Here is a 15,565-nt window from a genome sequence, read left to right on the forward strand (position 1 = left end):
CATTGCAGATGCTTGATTTTCAGCCATAGTTGATCATATTTACCAAGGGGGCAAATAATTCTGACCAGCACTGTATATAGCCCCTAAACGTCAACTCTGTCAAAAATGAGATAATGACATTGAGCGAACGCTCTCCGCACATATTATACATTCATCAAATACTTTCACTTCAAACCTGACTATTTAAGCCTCAGTCCATTCAGAAATACCGGTCAGTTGGCGGAAACCTCTAAACGCCACTTACTTTTGCCAGGAAAAGGCTATAAGTTCACAGAACCAATCAGAAAAAGTGAAGCGAATCATATGATTTCAAGATGAATGACGTTGTGCGTATGAGCCGACTTTCAATTGTCGAGCTGCAAGTTTTTATCCTGATAATCCTGAAGAGATTTTTAACTAAACAAGATGTTTAGAAGTTTAGAAAAAGTTCATACTGGAAATGTACATTTTATGACAATGGATTGATTAGATTTGACAAATATCAGTTTAATGTTTACTGAATGCACAACACTTTTTATTTTTTTATTTTTATACATCATTTTATAAATGTTTTTAATATTGTAAATAGATTATTATATTTTAAATATATATTCTATATTTTTATTTATTTTGAGCATAGTGTATATGGTGTAGTCATTGTATAAAGTCTCCTATTTGTTGTTATCCAATAAAGTTTGCTGTCATTTTGTGTCATTATGGTTATATTGTGTGAATTGTTTGTTTTTCCTATATGTTTGAGCCTTTTACCTTTATTCAGAAAGGACAGTGAAGAGTGACTGGAGAGAAATATGGTGGAATCGGGAAATGACTGGGGGTCAAATTCGAACCTGGGTCCCCTGTGAGCAATTGGACCTGAATATGATACGGACGTGGCAGTAGTGATTTTGCAACTGTTTACCAAGTTTTTTCCAAACAGGTGGACTTTTTGCAACAAAAAAAGGCACACATGGACAATCAAATTTTTTAGATACCATTTTCATTGCCATTGCCATTTTCATATATATATACTGTCAAACAGAACATTTTTGGGAGAGATTTAGGTTATACCACCCAGTAACTCATGCATTCCTCTTACCTGGTAGGCTCTGCTAATCTGAGAGGTGGCCCATGCGGCGTATTTCACATTATCCTTCTTCACCTTTGCGCTTACTTTTGGGCTGGCAGCAATGTGACTCGCCGACTGCGGGAGAAGACGACGAGAAAAAGACAACAAACAAGAGTGATATGGACCACAGTGTTGGGGGAAACGCATAAAGATTAGAGTATCACCATTCCTGGAAAGCGTCAATAAAGACCCATGAGATAAAAATCCATCGGCTCCCACTTAAAGCCCACATAATGGAAGGGTGGCTAAACCCTGATGGCAATGGAGGGTATTTTTTAACGGGTGGAAAATGTGAGGGTTTTGAGCCTGGTTGAGTAGTGAAAAAAAGAAAACCTAGACACTGTGTTAACGCAGCCTGATGTGTCTAGCATCAGAGATAGGAAAGGCGGTGCTGACAGGACTGGGAGTGTCAGGGAGGCGGCGTGTGAACGGCATAGCGCAATGTGAATCATGCTCTCCAGCCGCTACAAGATCTCCATTCCACAACCACAAATCCTCCATCTTTCCCTCGTTATTGCCATTAGACCCGCTCAACAGAGCTTGCAGGACTCTGTCGGCTAGCATGAAAGCCCTTCCTCATGGATGTGCTGAAACTTTTAACTGCACACCAATCAAACTCTTCTCTGTTTCTGGCAGAAACAGAGACATTTTGGGGAGTGTAACTGTAAGTGTTGGTGAGATGTGGCAAACAGGCCCTGTTAAGGAACATTTTCGGTCACTCGAGCCACAATCTGTGTTAATTTTGTTTTAGTCATAGTCTTATGATAAAAAATATCCTTTAAATTTAGTCAATATTTTGTCATTTACTCCCAATTTATTCAATGAAAACAACATTTTAGCAGACAAGAAAGTCACAAATTAAAGCAAATATTCAAACATTTAATATATTTAAATATGTATCAACCAGCTTTATTTTAGTATTATTTATAGTATTACTACTTTGAATTAGCTTTTTTCCCTTTTTAGTTTATTTTAATTTTAGTTTACGTTTTAGATATCTTTTAATGTCCTCTTGTCGTTATTAGTTTTGGGATGTTTAAAAATATATATATTTCTATATAATTTATTCAAGTTTTAGCAATTTTATTTAGCAACATTTTATTTCAGGTACATTTTTAATAAAACATTTTCCTCAAATATTTATATTTTAGCTTTATTTCAATTAGCAAAATTATTTGTAATAGCTTTAGTTAACAATAAAAATATGTGAAAACTGTACTTGTTGTGAAAACCGGTTCAACTTAAATTTAGTTCACTTTGAATAATTTGAGATAGAAGATCTTAGAAAAATAATTTTGTGATAGTAGTTTTAAAATAGTTGACATCACAATGCACATTTTTGGGTTCGTCTTCTTTATCTTTGATAAAATTTTCATCAGTTGACAAGATCGGTAACAATATCACATGTAGAGAAAAGAGCACTATCCAGCAAAAACATCAGATAAAACATATGCCTGTGAAACAGGCGCTTGATTTTGTTGTACTGACCGTCATCCTTATATTGCCGGTCTTGACACACGTGCAAATCGCACATCAAAGAGTGCTGATGACTGTCATAGTTTTGTGTTTGAACTACTGAAGCGTGTGTGCGTGTATGTTTGAACAGTGGGCCTGTGTGTGGCTCCCTATGCAACCTCTGTCGGCCTTCTGCCCCTGGCTGGCTGTTTGTGTTCATATGTCAGGAGTCACTTACAAATGATGCATTGGTGTTAATGGACAACTTCCTGTTTAAATAAATACAGATGAAAGGCTTATTCAGCACACATATTGCCTGAACCTTTCCAGCAGAGCCACGTGTGAGGGAGCTGTTGCCATTTCTCTACCATTCTTTTATTGTCAAAGGATTGTTTATCTCTGGAATAAACATAGAAATGCCCCACAAAGGGCTAGTGGGGTTACATTACAGCAAAAAGTCAGATATTTTCCAACACAAGGACTGAAAACACCAACTGCCCCTGTGTGAACCAATCACAGCCTCTGCATCCATTCACGTTTAAAAACAAAAGCAATAGAGAAGGTGTCTCTTACCATGTAAAGGCCGAACAAGGCCCTCATATTTCTGTTGTTAAGCTTCAGTGCCTGCGCAAAATACTTCCTGGCCAGCTCGAGGTTTTCCAGACCTCCCTGGGTGTACTTTACCTGGGGGAGATGGAAGAGGAAACAGAAAGGTGATGTTGTGTTATTGGCACCCCTTAAAGTTAACACGAGAGCTAAATAAACAGAACATGATCTAAATAAACAGGAATTATCCTATACAAGAATACAACATGATGAATGTAGCAAGTCAGAGAGTGCAAAGTTAAAGGGAGTTGGATCAAACCAAATTGATTATATTGAATGTTTAATGATGCTATGAAGATAGGAATGTTGGACCAATGAGATTTTACAGTGGGTGGAGGCAACCCACATTGATATGACAGAAATTGAAACCAAGTGTCCGAAATTTTTTTTAAAAGGACAAAGAAAAGAACAAAATCTCCGATTAACATAGATGATTTTAAAGGATATGACCGAGATATGAATAGCTGATGCCAACTTAAATACATACTTTTTTAAACCCATAAATCTCTTCTTTCTGAACTTATCAACAAAAATTTAGTGACTTTTTAACCATTTTAAAAATAAATTATTTAATCAAAAATGGAAACATATTCAAACATCATACACACAATATAAAATCATACACACACAAAAGTATACAAACTTAAGTAAATAGTTTGTGTATATTTGTATATCATTTTTTGTATGTTTATGTCTTATTTGACATTCTATATGTTTGTCACTTATTTTCTGATGGCTTAATTATATCAACAATTTAAAATGTATTGCTTCAGATGGCATAGTCGATTAACAATTAAACATTATTCTTCCTGAATCTTTTTTTATAAATTCTTCTCTTTTTTTTAATGACCTTAATTAAACTGAAAAAACATTTGTTTTAGGCAGGAAGAAATAAATTGTACCTCGGCGTATTGTTCACAGTACAGGTGATTGTGCGGGTTCGTCATCATCAGTTCTTCAAGACAAAAAGCTGCTTTTGCATAACTGCGGGAGTGAAACAACATGAGAGGGAGGGGGACGATGAAGATCACACATACCCAAAACATCTCCCAGTAGCTTTGTGGCTGATTATGCATAGTGATGCTCAGACTTGTTGACAATCTGGGACTGGACAGTTTAAGGTTTCTCTTTCATCAGCTTTTATGAGGGTTAATGGAACTCTGTGTATAAACACCCATATGGTCAAATGACGAACGGAGCTTTGCAACAGAAGTGGCATTTCTGCCCTAGATTCAAAAATGAATGACAATCTGTTTCTGGGTTGTTCATTGACATCTCGAGGCGGTCATTCTCAAAAGCCGTTTCCACATGAGATCACTGCTGAGCCACTGACCTCACACTAAATTTCAGTTTCATGTCTCAGACACTCTCTCCCTTATAAGTATACAACATGGGCCTGCACATTTCCCCATTGCTCCCACCAAAAAAAAAAAAAAAAAAAAAAAAAACTGCAGAACTATTACGACAAAGCCGCAAGACACAAAAATGAGCCAAATGAATCCGAAAAGCTGTGAATGGAGTTGAAAGGCTCGTTACCGCCTCGAGTCCCTGACACCGCACAGCTTTTTTAGCCACCGTTAGGCAAGCTTTCGGTCTCGTTCCGTGCGAGGTCCACACATTGAGCCCCGCAATGTACGTGCTCGCACACACATATCAATCTATCACAACACATGAAATCTTAAAACAGAGCTGGAGCGCGTCCAATCGGGTTGTGGATGCTAATCTTATGCCTAACAACAACAACTGGTGGAAAAAAAACGGGCTGACGCAAACAAGACTTTTTTGGTGGAAAAAGGGCATTGCTGTTGCTGACTCGCAAAGAGATGATGAGCCTATCTAGCCGTTTAGGAAATGTTCAAGGGATTTTAAATACAAAGAGAGGAGAGGAATGAGAGTGAGAGAACAACACAGACAGTCAAAGAGGTTGGAAGAGTGAGCCAGTGAGATCAGGCCACTCAGAAGGTTGAATGCTGCTTGCAATTACCATTTCCTCTCCATAAAGACTTTCAGATGTGCTCTTGCTATGGCGTAAACTGTGACGGAGCAATGCAAAAAGTGAGAGAGATAGACAGATGGAGACACAGGGAAAGCAAGGCAGGCATCAATCCACATCACTGCTTAATTTAATGCCCACTACCTGAGTATTCAACAAACACGGCCGACTCTACCAGTGCTCCATTTATGGATGGTGGTTTCTGCCTCAAAAAAAACTTTTTTTTTTACTGTATGTGTCACAATGTGACTTTTTCTTTGAAACTTTTTCTCACAATTAAAGTGACACAGGGAAAAAGGTCACATTTGGAGGCAGTCACATTGTGATATATAAAGAGAAAGTCAAATTGAGGAAAAGTCATATTTGGAGATCTTAAAATAAAAATGTTTTAAATTTAAAGTCACATTTTGAAATTTGAAGTCAAATTACGCAACAAACAAACTGTGAGAAAGTCACATTGTTAGAATCTAAGTCAACTTAGGACACAAACTCAAATTGTGAGATTTCTAAATATTAAGTCAAATTTTGAGATGTAAAAAGTCACATCGCAAGATGTTAAGACTGAGAAATAAAGGTGCAATTACCTTATTTTTAAACTTTGAGGCATTAAAACAGGCTTCCACATCCATCTCCACATGAACCTACAAGCCTAAAACTATGTTAGGATGACTGACTAGTTGTCCAACAACCAACTAGCCAATTAGCAATGTTTACTAGTTAATCAAAGACTGCTTTCTATTGAGCTGCATCCACCTGCTTTTGAAAGAATCATATCGTATCCGTTTCGTCATATGCATGCTTCCTTAAGAATAACCAGTTAACTTTGGACAACCCACCGGAAACCCAGAGGAAAATATCTAGTTTTTGACAACCCTACCTAACAATAGCATACAATTCACCCAAGAAACCACTTTTCAATTGTCATTGAAAAGCATGATTTACTAGTGGTCAATGAGCCGCCCATCATAGCTGTGTAATCAGCTGTTTGGGTGGCGTTTGTTTCTCTTCATCTTGTTTTAGTTGGGAGAATGGTTGCCACCTCATTCTCTTGGGAATTTCTCTTTTTCCCTTTTATCCCATTCTTTCACAGCGTGGAAGAGAGATGTGATAATGCTGGCTTTGCCGGAAGAGGAGGAGAAGGGGAAAAAGTTAGTCTGTGACCTGAAATAAAGGATAGAAAGAGAAAGGGGAAGAAAGTAAAAGAGTGACACTGACACGCCTATAGATAAGGGGTTGTCAAAGAATGGTGTGATATTAGAAAAGTTGTAATAAGCGGGCAGATAATCCCTCTCACCCCTGGATTTCCTCTGTCTGCAACAGCAATAAAGCCCTTTACACAAAACCGTGAGGTATCTAATAAGTGGTGCTCTCACCAAGCGACTGCATTCCTACGGCCAGTGGCCTCCGACCGGGACAACCAACTTTTTCTTTCTCTCACACACATACGAACACCACGTAGCCCCCCTCATGGACAATAAGACCAAAACAATTAAAGAAGGATGGAAGAGAGGAGACACAGACACAGACTTGTGGTTTCCTACAATCCTGATGCCTGGCAGAAAGTAACCCCTGGCAAAATAGATATCAGCAGGGGAGCGCAGTCTTATCCCAGTAGTTGGAGAGGGGGCTCAAGGAACAAATCCTATTATGGCCCTACTCCATGGGACAAACAGACACTGAGCTTTAATAAGGGCCCCTGGCTGAGACTGGCATTTCACTGTCTTTTACTCCAGAGGGTCCCAAAACTCTACAGCAACCGTTGCACGTCAACCGAAGGTCCTGAGAATGACCTGCGAGATGTTGGTGAATGAGACCTTATAACCCTCGTAAACATCACATTTTATACGGACAACGTCTGGACATCTTACTGACACATTGGTGACTGATAAATCGATTTTAGCAGATTCATTCATCTTACACGAGTTTTCCCCTACCAACACAATAAAAATGCCTGTGTCTGCATTGTGTAAGAATACAGTAAAGTCACGCTGAAAACATCATGATTTTCCAAAAGTAGGATGCCCTGATATTTTCAAAAACTAGCTGATTCCCAATAACCAGATAATTATTATGTAATGGGTATAACCAATAAATGGCAGATCTTTTTAAAATTCTATACTATTTTGCCTAAGTAAATAAAAAATATGTACAAAGATGTACAAGTGAATTTAAGTTACAAACTTGAATTATAATGTGCAGTGAATAAAATTAATATTCACCTTGAATTTGCTAAAGATTACATTTAACAGTGTTATTAAAGTCTAAAAAGATTAACTTTAAGTGAGCATTAGATGATGGCAAAGTAATCTAAATGTAAAAATAAGACAAAAAAGCAAGTGCAATTAAATATGCAATATTAACTGATATTACTAAATAAATAAATAACTAAACTAAATAACTTAATAAAAGCTGATAAAGGAAATGGTGAAAAGAGCATTAACAGTCATTCTGATGGAATTTAACACTGTTTTTATGCGTTACTGTTTTTACACACAATGATCTGCGTGTTAAAATGAATCTCTTATTTCCAAATCAAATTCTTTTAATAAATTCCTCTGAGCAAACTGAAACCCAGTAGGCAGATATTATTGAAGCCTTTCCCCTGTTTTGCCATAAAATATGCCTACTTTTTTGAAACATGACTGGTATTTGTTCTAGTTACGTTGTTTCTGTATGGGGGTCAATTTGACCAAGACAATTTAAATTAACCCTAACGTTCTATCAACTTCTTGCAAGAAAAAAAAGTCAACAAAAGAAATGATGTAAGAAATCATTACTCATGCTCATTTATGTAGAGTTCTGACAGCTCATGCCATGCTTCCTGGTCTCCCACAAACCTGCAAGACAGAGCAGTGGTAGTTAGCTCATCAGAAAGGCCACGGTGGACAAAAGGGGGGTTAGGGAAAGGCTTGAGGGCCAACTCAATCAAATGCAAAACCCATTTTAATTAAAAAGTGAAGGGGAAGGGAGGGAGGGGGGTCTAAATCCTCTTGTAAAACACTCACTGCTCCAGATATTCGTTGAGCTCGCGAATAGCCTCACTGCTTTTGCCCTGCGCTCGCAGGATGGAGATCTTGCGCTTCCTTGCTGCCTGTTGGGTTGACATCAACAGAGGATTAGGGCTTTATTGTCTCAAGTGTTTGCGAGCAACAGAAAAGAGCAAAGAGTGAAAGAAAGAGGCATGTGTAAATGATCATGGTATTGTGAAAGCTGAAGGAATCTCCACAATCCTCTAGGGTTCTGGTGATCAGACTGTGAAGACAACAGGGATGGCAGAGGCACCACAAGTTAGATTCCATCTCCATCTTACGAGTTTCGATCAGACAAATACTGATTTTGAGAGTTATAGAAGTAAATTGTTAAGTTGATAATAAGTTGATTTAAATACATTCATCAAATATTGTCAGATTGTCACCAAAAAACTTTACGGATAGCATTTTTGGGATTCTGGTGGTTCTTGTTAACAAAACATCCAATTTCCATCTTAGAAATTTGTGACCTAGTCTTGTATAGCCAGACTTCTGACATGTTGCAAAATATCCTCATTTGTGCTCATTTTAGCAAAGATTAGATTTAGCATTTTGTAAATTAGGATTTTAAATGTTAGTTAGTTTTGAATTAAAAATGTTTTACATTTTAGATGAGACATTTTATGCGGTAATTTAAAGATTTTACAAACAAAAGTTAAATGTCACGTCTAGAATTCATATTTACAAAACTCAAATTCAAAACTAAATTATACTACATTTACCTAAAAGTACAAAGTACACAATTCTAATCATTCAAATATTCCAGCTCCATAAACACACCTAGAGAGAAAAAGACCAATGTACAGAAAACACTATAAAAACAACAACAACAACAAAAAAAACACTTAATCATACAACCCATGAGCAGAATCGTGGAAATTATATGGTATGCTTTAAAATAGTCTTACAACATCACCCTAAAAGCATCAATCCTTTTTTATGAATTCTGAAACTGACAGCATTTAATTCATCGTCATGATGTCCTGTTACTGGGCAGAAGTGCACGTACAGTTCTTTTTTCCTCCCCTGAGGCAGTGTTATAATAAACAGCCTTGCACCATCAGATTGTCCAATATGATGTTTCCTTGAAAGCATATTATTACTGCATTTAATTAATAAGTAATATAGCAGCAGATACCAAAAAGTAATGTCTTTATCAGTTTAGAAAACGAGCATCAGCGAGGATGCTGCTCACATTTAGAAGAGCAAGTAAAGACCCATTTCAAGTGGTGAATATAACACATTGCCTATCAAATTAACTATCGACTGAAAATGTGATGCGCATGTGTGCGCCGTCTGCGTTTTTGCGTGTTTCGCGTTTTTGAGGTTTGCGCAGAGAAAACATATAATCGTTTTCACCTTCGAACCTATTTCAGGGAGTGCGTTCCCGAGATACCAGGCACTGTTTTGTGCTGATGGGAGGCCGGAGCGCATTAGGGTTTTTTTCTGTTAGAACGGTATCGTGTTAGCGGTCCCTAAGTTAATAACTAATGATCTTCGCAACGGAAGTGAATCAATCAAGACTATCTTTAACTGGGCAATAATTTTGTCCTAGAGCTGTGGTAAAGCCTAAACAATCTGTTACAGTAATTTCTATTATCACTGTAAAGCTGCTTTGAAACAATCCATACAGTTAAAAGCGCTTTATAAATGAAGGTGACTTGACTTGACTTGCCAAAGAGCCGTGGGCCATATGCATTCACATAAACTTACATAGCCCAGCTCACTTCAGCCACAAATAACGTCCGCCTTGTTCCGACGCAGAAGTGACCTTCAGGCGGATTAGAATCTCATCAATCTGAATCAGAAAGTATTACGCCAAGTACGACGACTTTTCCAGGAGTGCCTCTTTTTTCCCTCCACTGGTGAAAGGAGAGCAAAGAGCAGAAGCTTTACCATTAGAAGTGCCCCAGATATTATTTATGAACTGGCACTTGATAGGGTGGGTCTTCCCTACTACCACAGCATGGACCAAACTCCATCAAGCCGGGCATGAGTCACGTCTGAAAGGCCATAAATCTGGAACTGCTATGATACCACCGCCACTCCAAATCCACTTATCCATCAACCAGGCGGCCAGACGAACCTGCTCCACTGGCTGCTGGAGCTAAGCAGTTGATGAACTGCCAAACCCCTACTGTACGCAAGTCTGATAGTTCTAACTGGATCAGCGGAAGACATGGTTTCACATTACCGGGGCTGCAGATGACAGGTGAAATAAGGCTATAGCTACAACCTCAAGCTGTTTGGATTATTGCACGAGTTCTGTATCGCTACATAACGTTTTCCTCCAAAAGTATTTAAAGAAACTGTGGAATGGAATCAAACAGCAATTCCAAATAGTTTAAGCTATAAAATTTTATTGTTAATGTTCAGTTTCTGCCAACAAACTGATTTCTTTGTACTCTGTACTGAACAAGGCGGAAGACTGTTTGCGACCACAGGTTATTTACTCGGCCCCCATGTCTGTCTTGCGTTTCCTCTTAGCGCACTTGGCACCGACAGAAACATACAGAGGCTGGTAGACCAGAGAGTCTTACGAACCTTTAATAAACAATGAGCTATTCCAAACTATTCCAGTCTCTTTATGTCTTTCCCGCCCTCTCCCTTCTCTTTTGACGTGATCCAAGAAAGGCCAGCATCTCATTTTCATTCTCTTCGTGATTCTTTCTTCTGAAGCATTTCTGAGTGGCTCTCACCGTGAAGGACCTGGCTGCTTCCATCAAACCCTGGCTCCGCTTTCAGACTGTCGTTGAGAGCCCACCTCCAGGGATTTCAAAGGCAACCAGGGTGAAGATGAGTTGACTTTCAGCACTGTGGTGTACCGACACGACCTGACTTAAAAATTCATCCTTAAATAAAATAATTACCTGCTATTGGTTTAAACATATCCAGGCCAAATCTACAGTCTCAGCAACGGATATCAAAAATAAATTCTAAAAGTCCAAATTCATTAGAATATCCAACTCTTCGGAAGCAGCGTTAAAGTAGAAGTTCAGCCAAAAACTATAATTCTGTCATGATTTACTCATCCTCATGTCATGAATTATTTAGATGAATGTTACAGTTGACTTTGTTTATGCAATGAAGGTCAAATGGATGCAAAGCAACACTGAATCCCACTGACTTTCCTTGTAAGGAGAAAAATCAGAGACATTCTTCAAAATATCTTCTTTTTGTGATCCACAGAACAACGGTTTCTAATAACTATGACAAAAAATGTCATTGGACCGAAATATAGTTTCAGTTCAGAAAAAAATCTGTTTGACCTTTACAAACGATATCTCGTTCTGCACTGTAATTGCATGTAATTCTAGAGGTCAACCTCATGAGAATTGTCATTGACCTCAATTGCTTTCACAAGCACAACCATGTTTATCCTGCTGGATTACAGGCAGAGTGAGAGTGCTGAAGTTCTGTGAATAGAGTAACCCTACTGGGTCAATCAGTGTTAATATAAACAGCTTGTTAACATTACTTTTCACTGTTCAGAAGTGGGTACTGTGTTAAGTGAGGATAGATAGATAGATAGATAGATAGATAGATAGATAGATAGATAGATAGATAGATAGATAGATAGATAGATAGATAGATAGATAGATAGATAGATAGATAGATAGATAGATAGATAGATAGATAGATAGATAGATAGATAGATAGATAGATAGATATAGATAGAATGAACTAAAGATGATAGATGGAACAAACAAACAACAGATAGAATGACATAAATAGAACAAACGACAAAACAAACAAACAACAGATGGATAGATGGAACAAATGACAGACAGATATGCAGGGAGAGGGACAGATGATAGAACAAAAGAGAAGGAATGACAAATGAATAGATAGCACAAATGAGAGACAGACAAATAGATGATAGAAGAAACGACAGATGGATAGATCAAACTAATGATAGATAGATAGATAGATAGATAGATAGATAGATAGATAGATAGATAGATAGATAGATAGATATAGATAGAATGAACTAAAGATGATAGATGGAACAAACAAACAACAGATAGAATGACATAAATAGAACAAACGACAAAACAAACAAACAACAGATGGATAGATGGAACAAATGACAGACAGATATGCAGGGAGAGGGACAGATGATAGAACAAAAGAGAAGGAATGACAAATGAATAGATAGCACAAATGAGAGACAGACAAATAGATGATAGAAGAAACGACAGATGGATAGATCAAACTAATGATAGATAGATAGATAGATAGATAGATAGATAGATAGATAGATAGATAGATAAACAGACAGACTGATATGAGCCAGGAAGAATTTCTCCAAATCATTGCTGTAGGTATTGGACCATAATGAGCAATGGAAGGGCTAGGAGTTCGAACATTTTTGGACACCGCCATGGCAGAAAAACCTTGAGCAATTTTTGTTGATTCAACAATTTTGGTTAATGGGTACCACATCTATTCCACAGCCTATAATTACAACAGTTCAGTTTCCAATCTCAGCTCCGCATGCTGGGATGCCTCACAAGTCCTCACAGTAGTTGCCAATTTTCCGCCATTTTCTTGGATCGTGCCCTCATCCCATTCCACTGAACATGTTAAAAAACACAGCGTTTAGATAAGCTTTGCATTTACAGACAGGTGACCTAGATGATGTCATCCCTCCCATACCACAACCTCTTGTCACCCCGCCTGCTATACCCAGCCAAAGGGGATTGGATTGTGGGAAAATAGAGTCTAGCTGCCACTGCACAATGGCTCTGTTTTCTTCCATTCCCCTCCTCAAAACATACAGATTTGACAGGAGATGACTTGCATTTGGAGATCAGGAAAACGGCAAATCCTTTTCTGGGCCATCAGAAATATCTGGGCTGAACCTAATTGTGTCAGGGTGTTTCACATGGTTCTCGCCTACACCCTTTCCACAAGTAGGTGCATCCTACCAAGCCTACCATGTCCTGTCAATGAGCATTCAGTATGAAGATAAGACATGGAAATGTTATGCCTTTTACGTCGAAAACATGCCCTTGATGGCTACACTGATGGCCTGTTTTAGTCTTTTAACAGAGAGAGCCACCTAATCAAGTTGATAAATCAAAAAGAGCAAAATCCCACGACATTCACAGAGCGATCAAGCAAAGCTTTAAGAATCTGTCAGCCCATTTCACTTCATTTCCCAGACTTCCTGGTGCAAAAAAAAGATGGCTGTCTGAGTGATCATTCACAAATGCACATTTCCTTTTAGGAGATGATGGCTGCAGCCGGTTTCTGCAAAAGACTGATGAGGTAATGAGACGTGGTTGGACAGTATTTTCCAGTGATTTTTCTGCTGAACAGTGTGTAAAAGGACCATTTCATTATATTAATGATGACAATTCAAATTTGGGTTAAATGACAGTTCATAAATAAAAAGCCCAGTTTAACAATTTTAAGCTTAAAAAAAAACATTTACCCAGTAGATTTCATTAAAAGGTATGTGCTTCTGCGTAGAACTGCCTGTACTATATTTCACAAATGATCTCTACCTGCAGGTGTTTAGTAACGGGATATCATATTTCTCCTCATGGTTTTCATTACTACAGCAGATAAAGTTCACGTAAAATGTAACAATTTGAAGGGGTCGTTTGCAAAAATCACGTTATTGCCACACTCTTTCCCAAGCGTGTTTGTCTTGGATAACACTAGGACACAGGGAAACATATTTCCCAGAGGGGAAATTTGTTTCATATCTTTTGGATGTTAACAGAGGGGCAAAGCGATATTATTACTAGATTGTGAAGAATAATGTAACCACACTGGTTTGATGATATCCATTTTGCGCCGATCTTCTCAACTTCCCATTTACACGCCATTAAATGTGCTTGCAATTTAACCTTGATCATGGGAATAGGGAGAGTGCCTCGGTTGAAATGCACAAAAAACAAACAGAACAGACCTCTCGTTTTCAGAGGGAGAAAGACGGATGAGAGCGCTTCAGTCCAACAGTAACAGATAGTTAAATAAATATCAAATGGTAATGATATAACAAATGCAGAGAAGAGAGGACGGAGGACAGGTCATTTCTTTTTTTCTTTTTTTTTTTGCCTGCAAGATGAAGACGATGATAGCTTAAAGCAATAGTTTAAAATGAAAACCCAAAAGTGAAATTCAGTCATTATTTATGCATCCATTCCAAACCCACTTGACTTTCTTTGGTTGGACACAAAAAGTTAATTTTTGAATAATATCCTGGCCACTTATCAATGTAACAAAACGTAAAGTAGACTGGGGCTGCCAAGCTCACAAATGATAAAAAAGCACTGTTAAGTGGCCCGTAAAGTGGTCCATCGTTCTTGCTCTCCTTGGCAGGTTCAGTTCATAAGAGAAGTAGCGATATCCGATATGTGAAACTTTTTTTCTTTCTAGTCAGATCCCTTCAATGAATCAGTCTGACTGATTAATGAAAGAATCTGACTGATCTGGTTCTCACTTACTTAATGATCCAGTTATAATGGTTAAAAGCCCAACCAAGGAGAAGATTTTCAGTGAATAACACCTTAAATCTACCATATAACTTCAGAATATTTCAGAGGAATAGTGCACAAACCAAAGGGTCTACTTTTTGTTTTTACAATCTTGTTTTAATTTTGTTCAATGGAAGAATGAAAATCAGACAGGTTGGGGACAAGTTGAGGGAGAGCAAATGATGACAGAATCTTAATTATGGGTGAACTATCCCTTTAAGAGAGAAAACAAGCGCAGAAAGAGAGAGAGAGAGAGAGAGAGAGAGAGAGAGAGAGAGAGAGAGAGAGAGAGAGAGAGAGAGAGAGAGAGAGAGAGAGAGAGAGAGAGAGAGAGAGAGATCAACGGGGAAAACGGGGTCCTGCCGGAGCACACATGAGGGTTTATTGACTTTGCCAGAAAAGCCTCAATGTGTTCAAAACAGACAGACGGTGAGGTGTGGAATCTGTGCATGATGTCCAAAGAACAAAAGTATCTGCTTCATCATGCACACTTTGCCAGCCGAGAGAAAATGTTTAAAACATTAAGCGAGTCCATGTGTACTAGAGACAAAAAAAAGTGTATTGCGTCTACAGGGAAGTGCCAAAACAAATAAGATTATGAAAACATTTTAAAACATTTATTTTCTTGCATTTTCTTAAGAATGAAGGGCAGGTACAATATGTTTTGAGGTGATGGTGGACAGATATTGGAAAACCATGGAGCATACTTGGATACTGTAAGAGTCTTCACTCAATAAATAATCAGTGAATAAAAAACAGGCTTCATGCGTTACGCCAAGAGAAGACAAATCAATAGCAAAATGTGCATTTGGGCATCTAATACCTAAGTGATCTTTAAATAATAAATAAGTTAAGACTGAACCACATACTTTAAATGGATAATTCA

The 15,565-nt window shown here is 38.0% G+C and overlaps 1 protein-coding gene across 1 annotated transcript in view; it reads right to left on the reverse strand.

The window, feature by feature from the left end:
• Positions 1 to 15,565, reverse strand: part of emc2 (ER membrane protein complex subunit 2) — a 36,394-nt gene that overhangs the window by 9,394 nt on the left and 11,435 nt on the right. Inside the window, exons 6-10 of the mRNA XM_077215029.1 lie at positions 8,165 to 8,250; positions 7,937 to 7,996; positions 4,069 to 4,150; positions 3,134 to 3,244; positions 1,076 to 1,180 (exon numbers count right to left, since the gene is read on the reverse strand). Of these exons, the coding sequence (XP_077071144.1) occupies positions 1,076 to 1,180; positions 3,134 to 3,244; positions 4,069 to 4,150; positions 7,937 to 7,996; positions 8,165 to 8,250 (444 nt within the window). The remainder of the gene's footprint in view (positions 1 to 1,075; positions 1,181 to 3,133; positions 3,245 to 4,068; positions 4,151 to 7,936; positions 7,997 to 8,164; positions 8,251 to 15,565) is intronic.

The sequence above is a fragment of the Siphateles boraxobius genome, unplaced genomic scaffold (assembly GCF_051911475.1).
Source record: "Siphateles boraxobius isolate OS27281-9 unplaced genomic scaffold, OSU_SipBor_1 68, whole genome shotgun sequence".
NCBI lineage: Eukaryota > Metazoa > Chordata > Actinopteri > Cypriniformes > Leuciscidae > Siphateles > Siphateles boraxobius.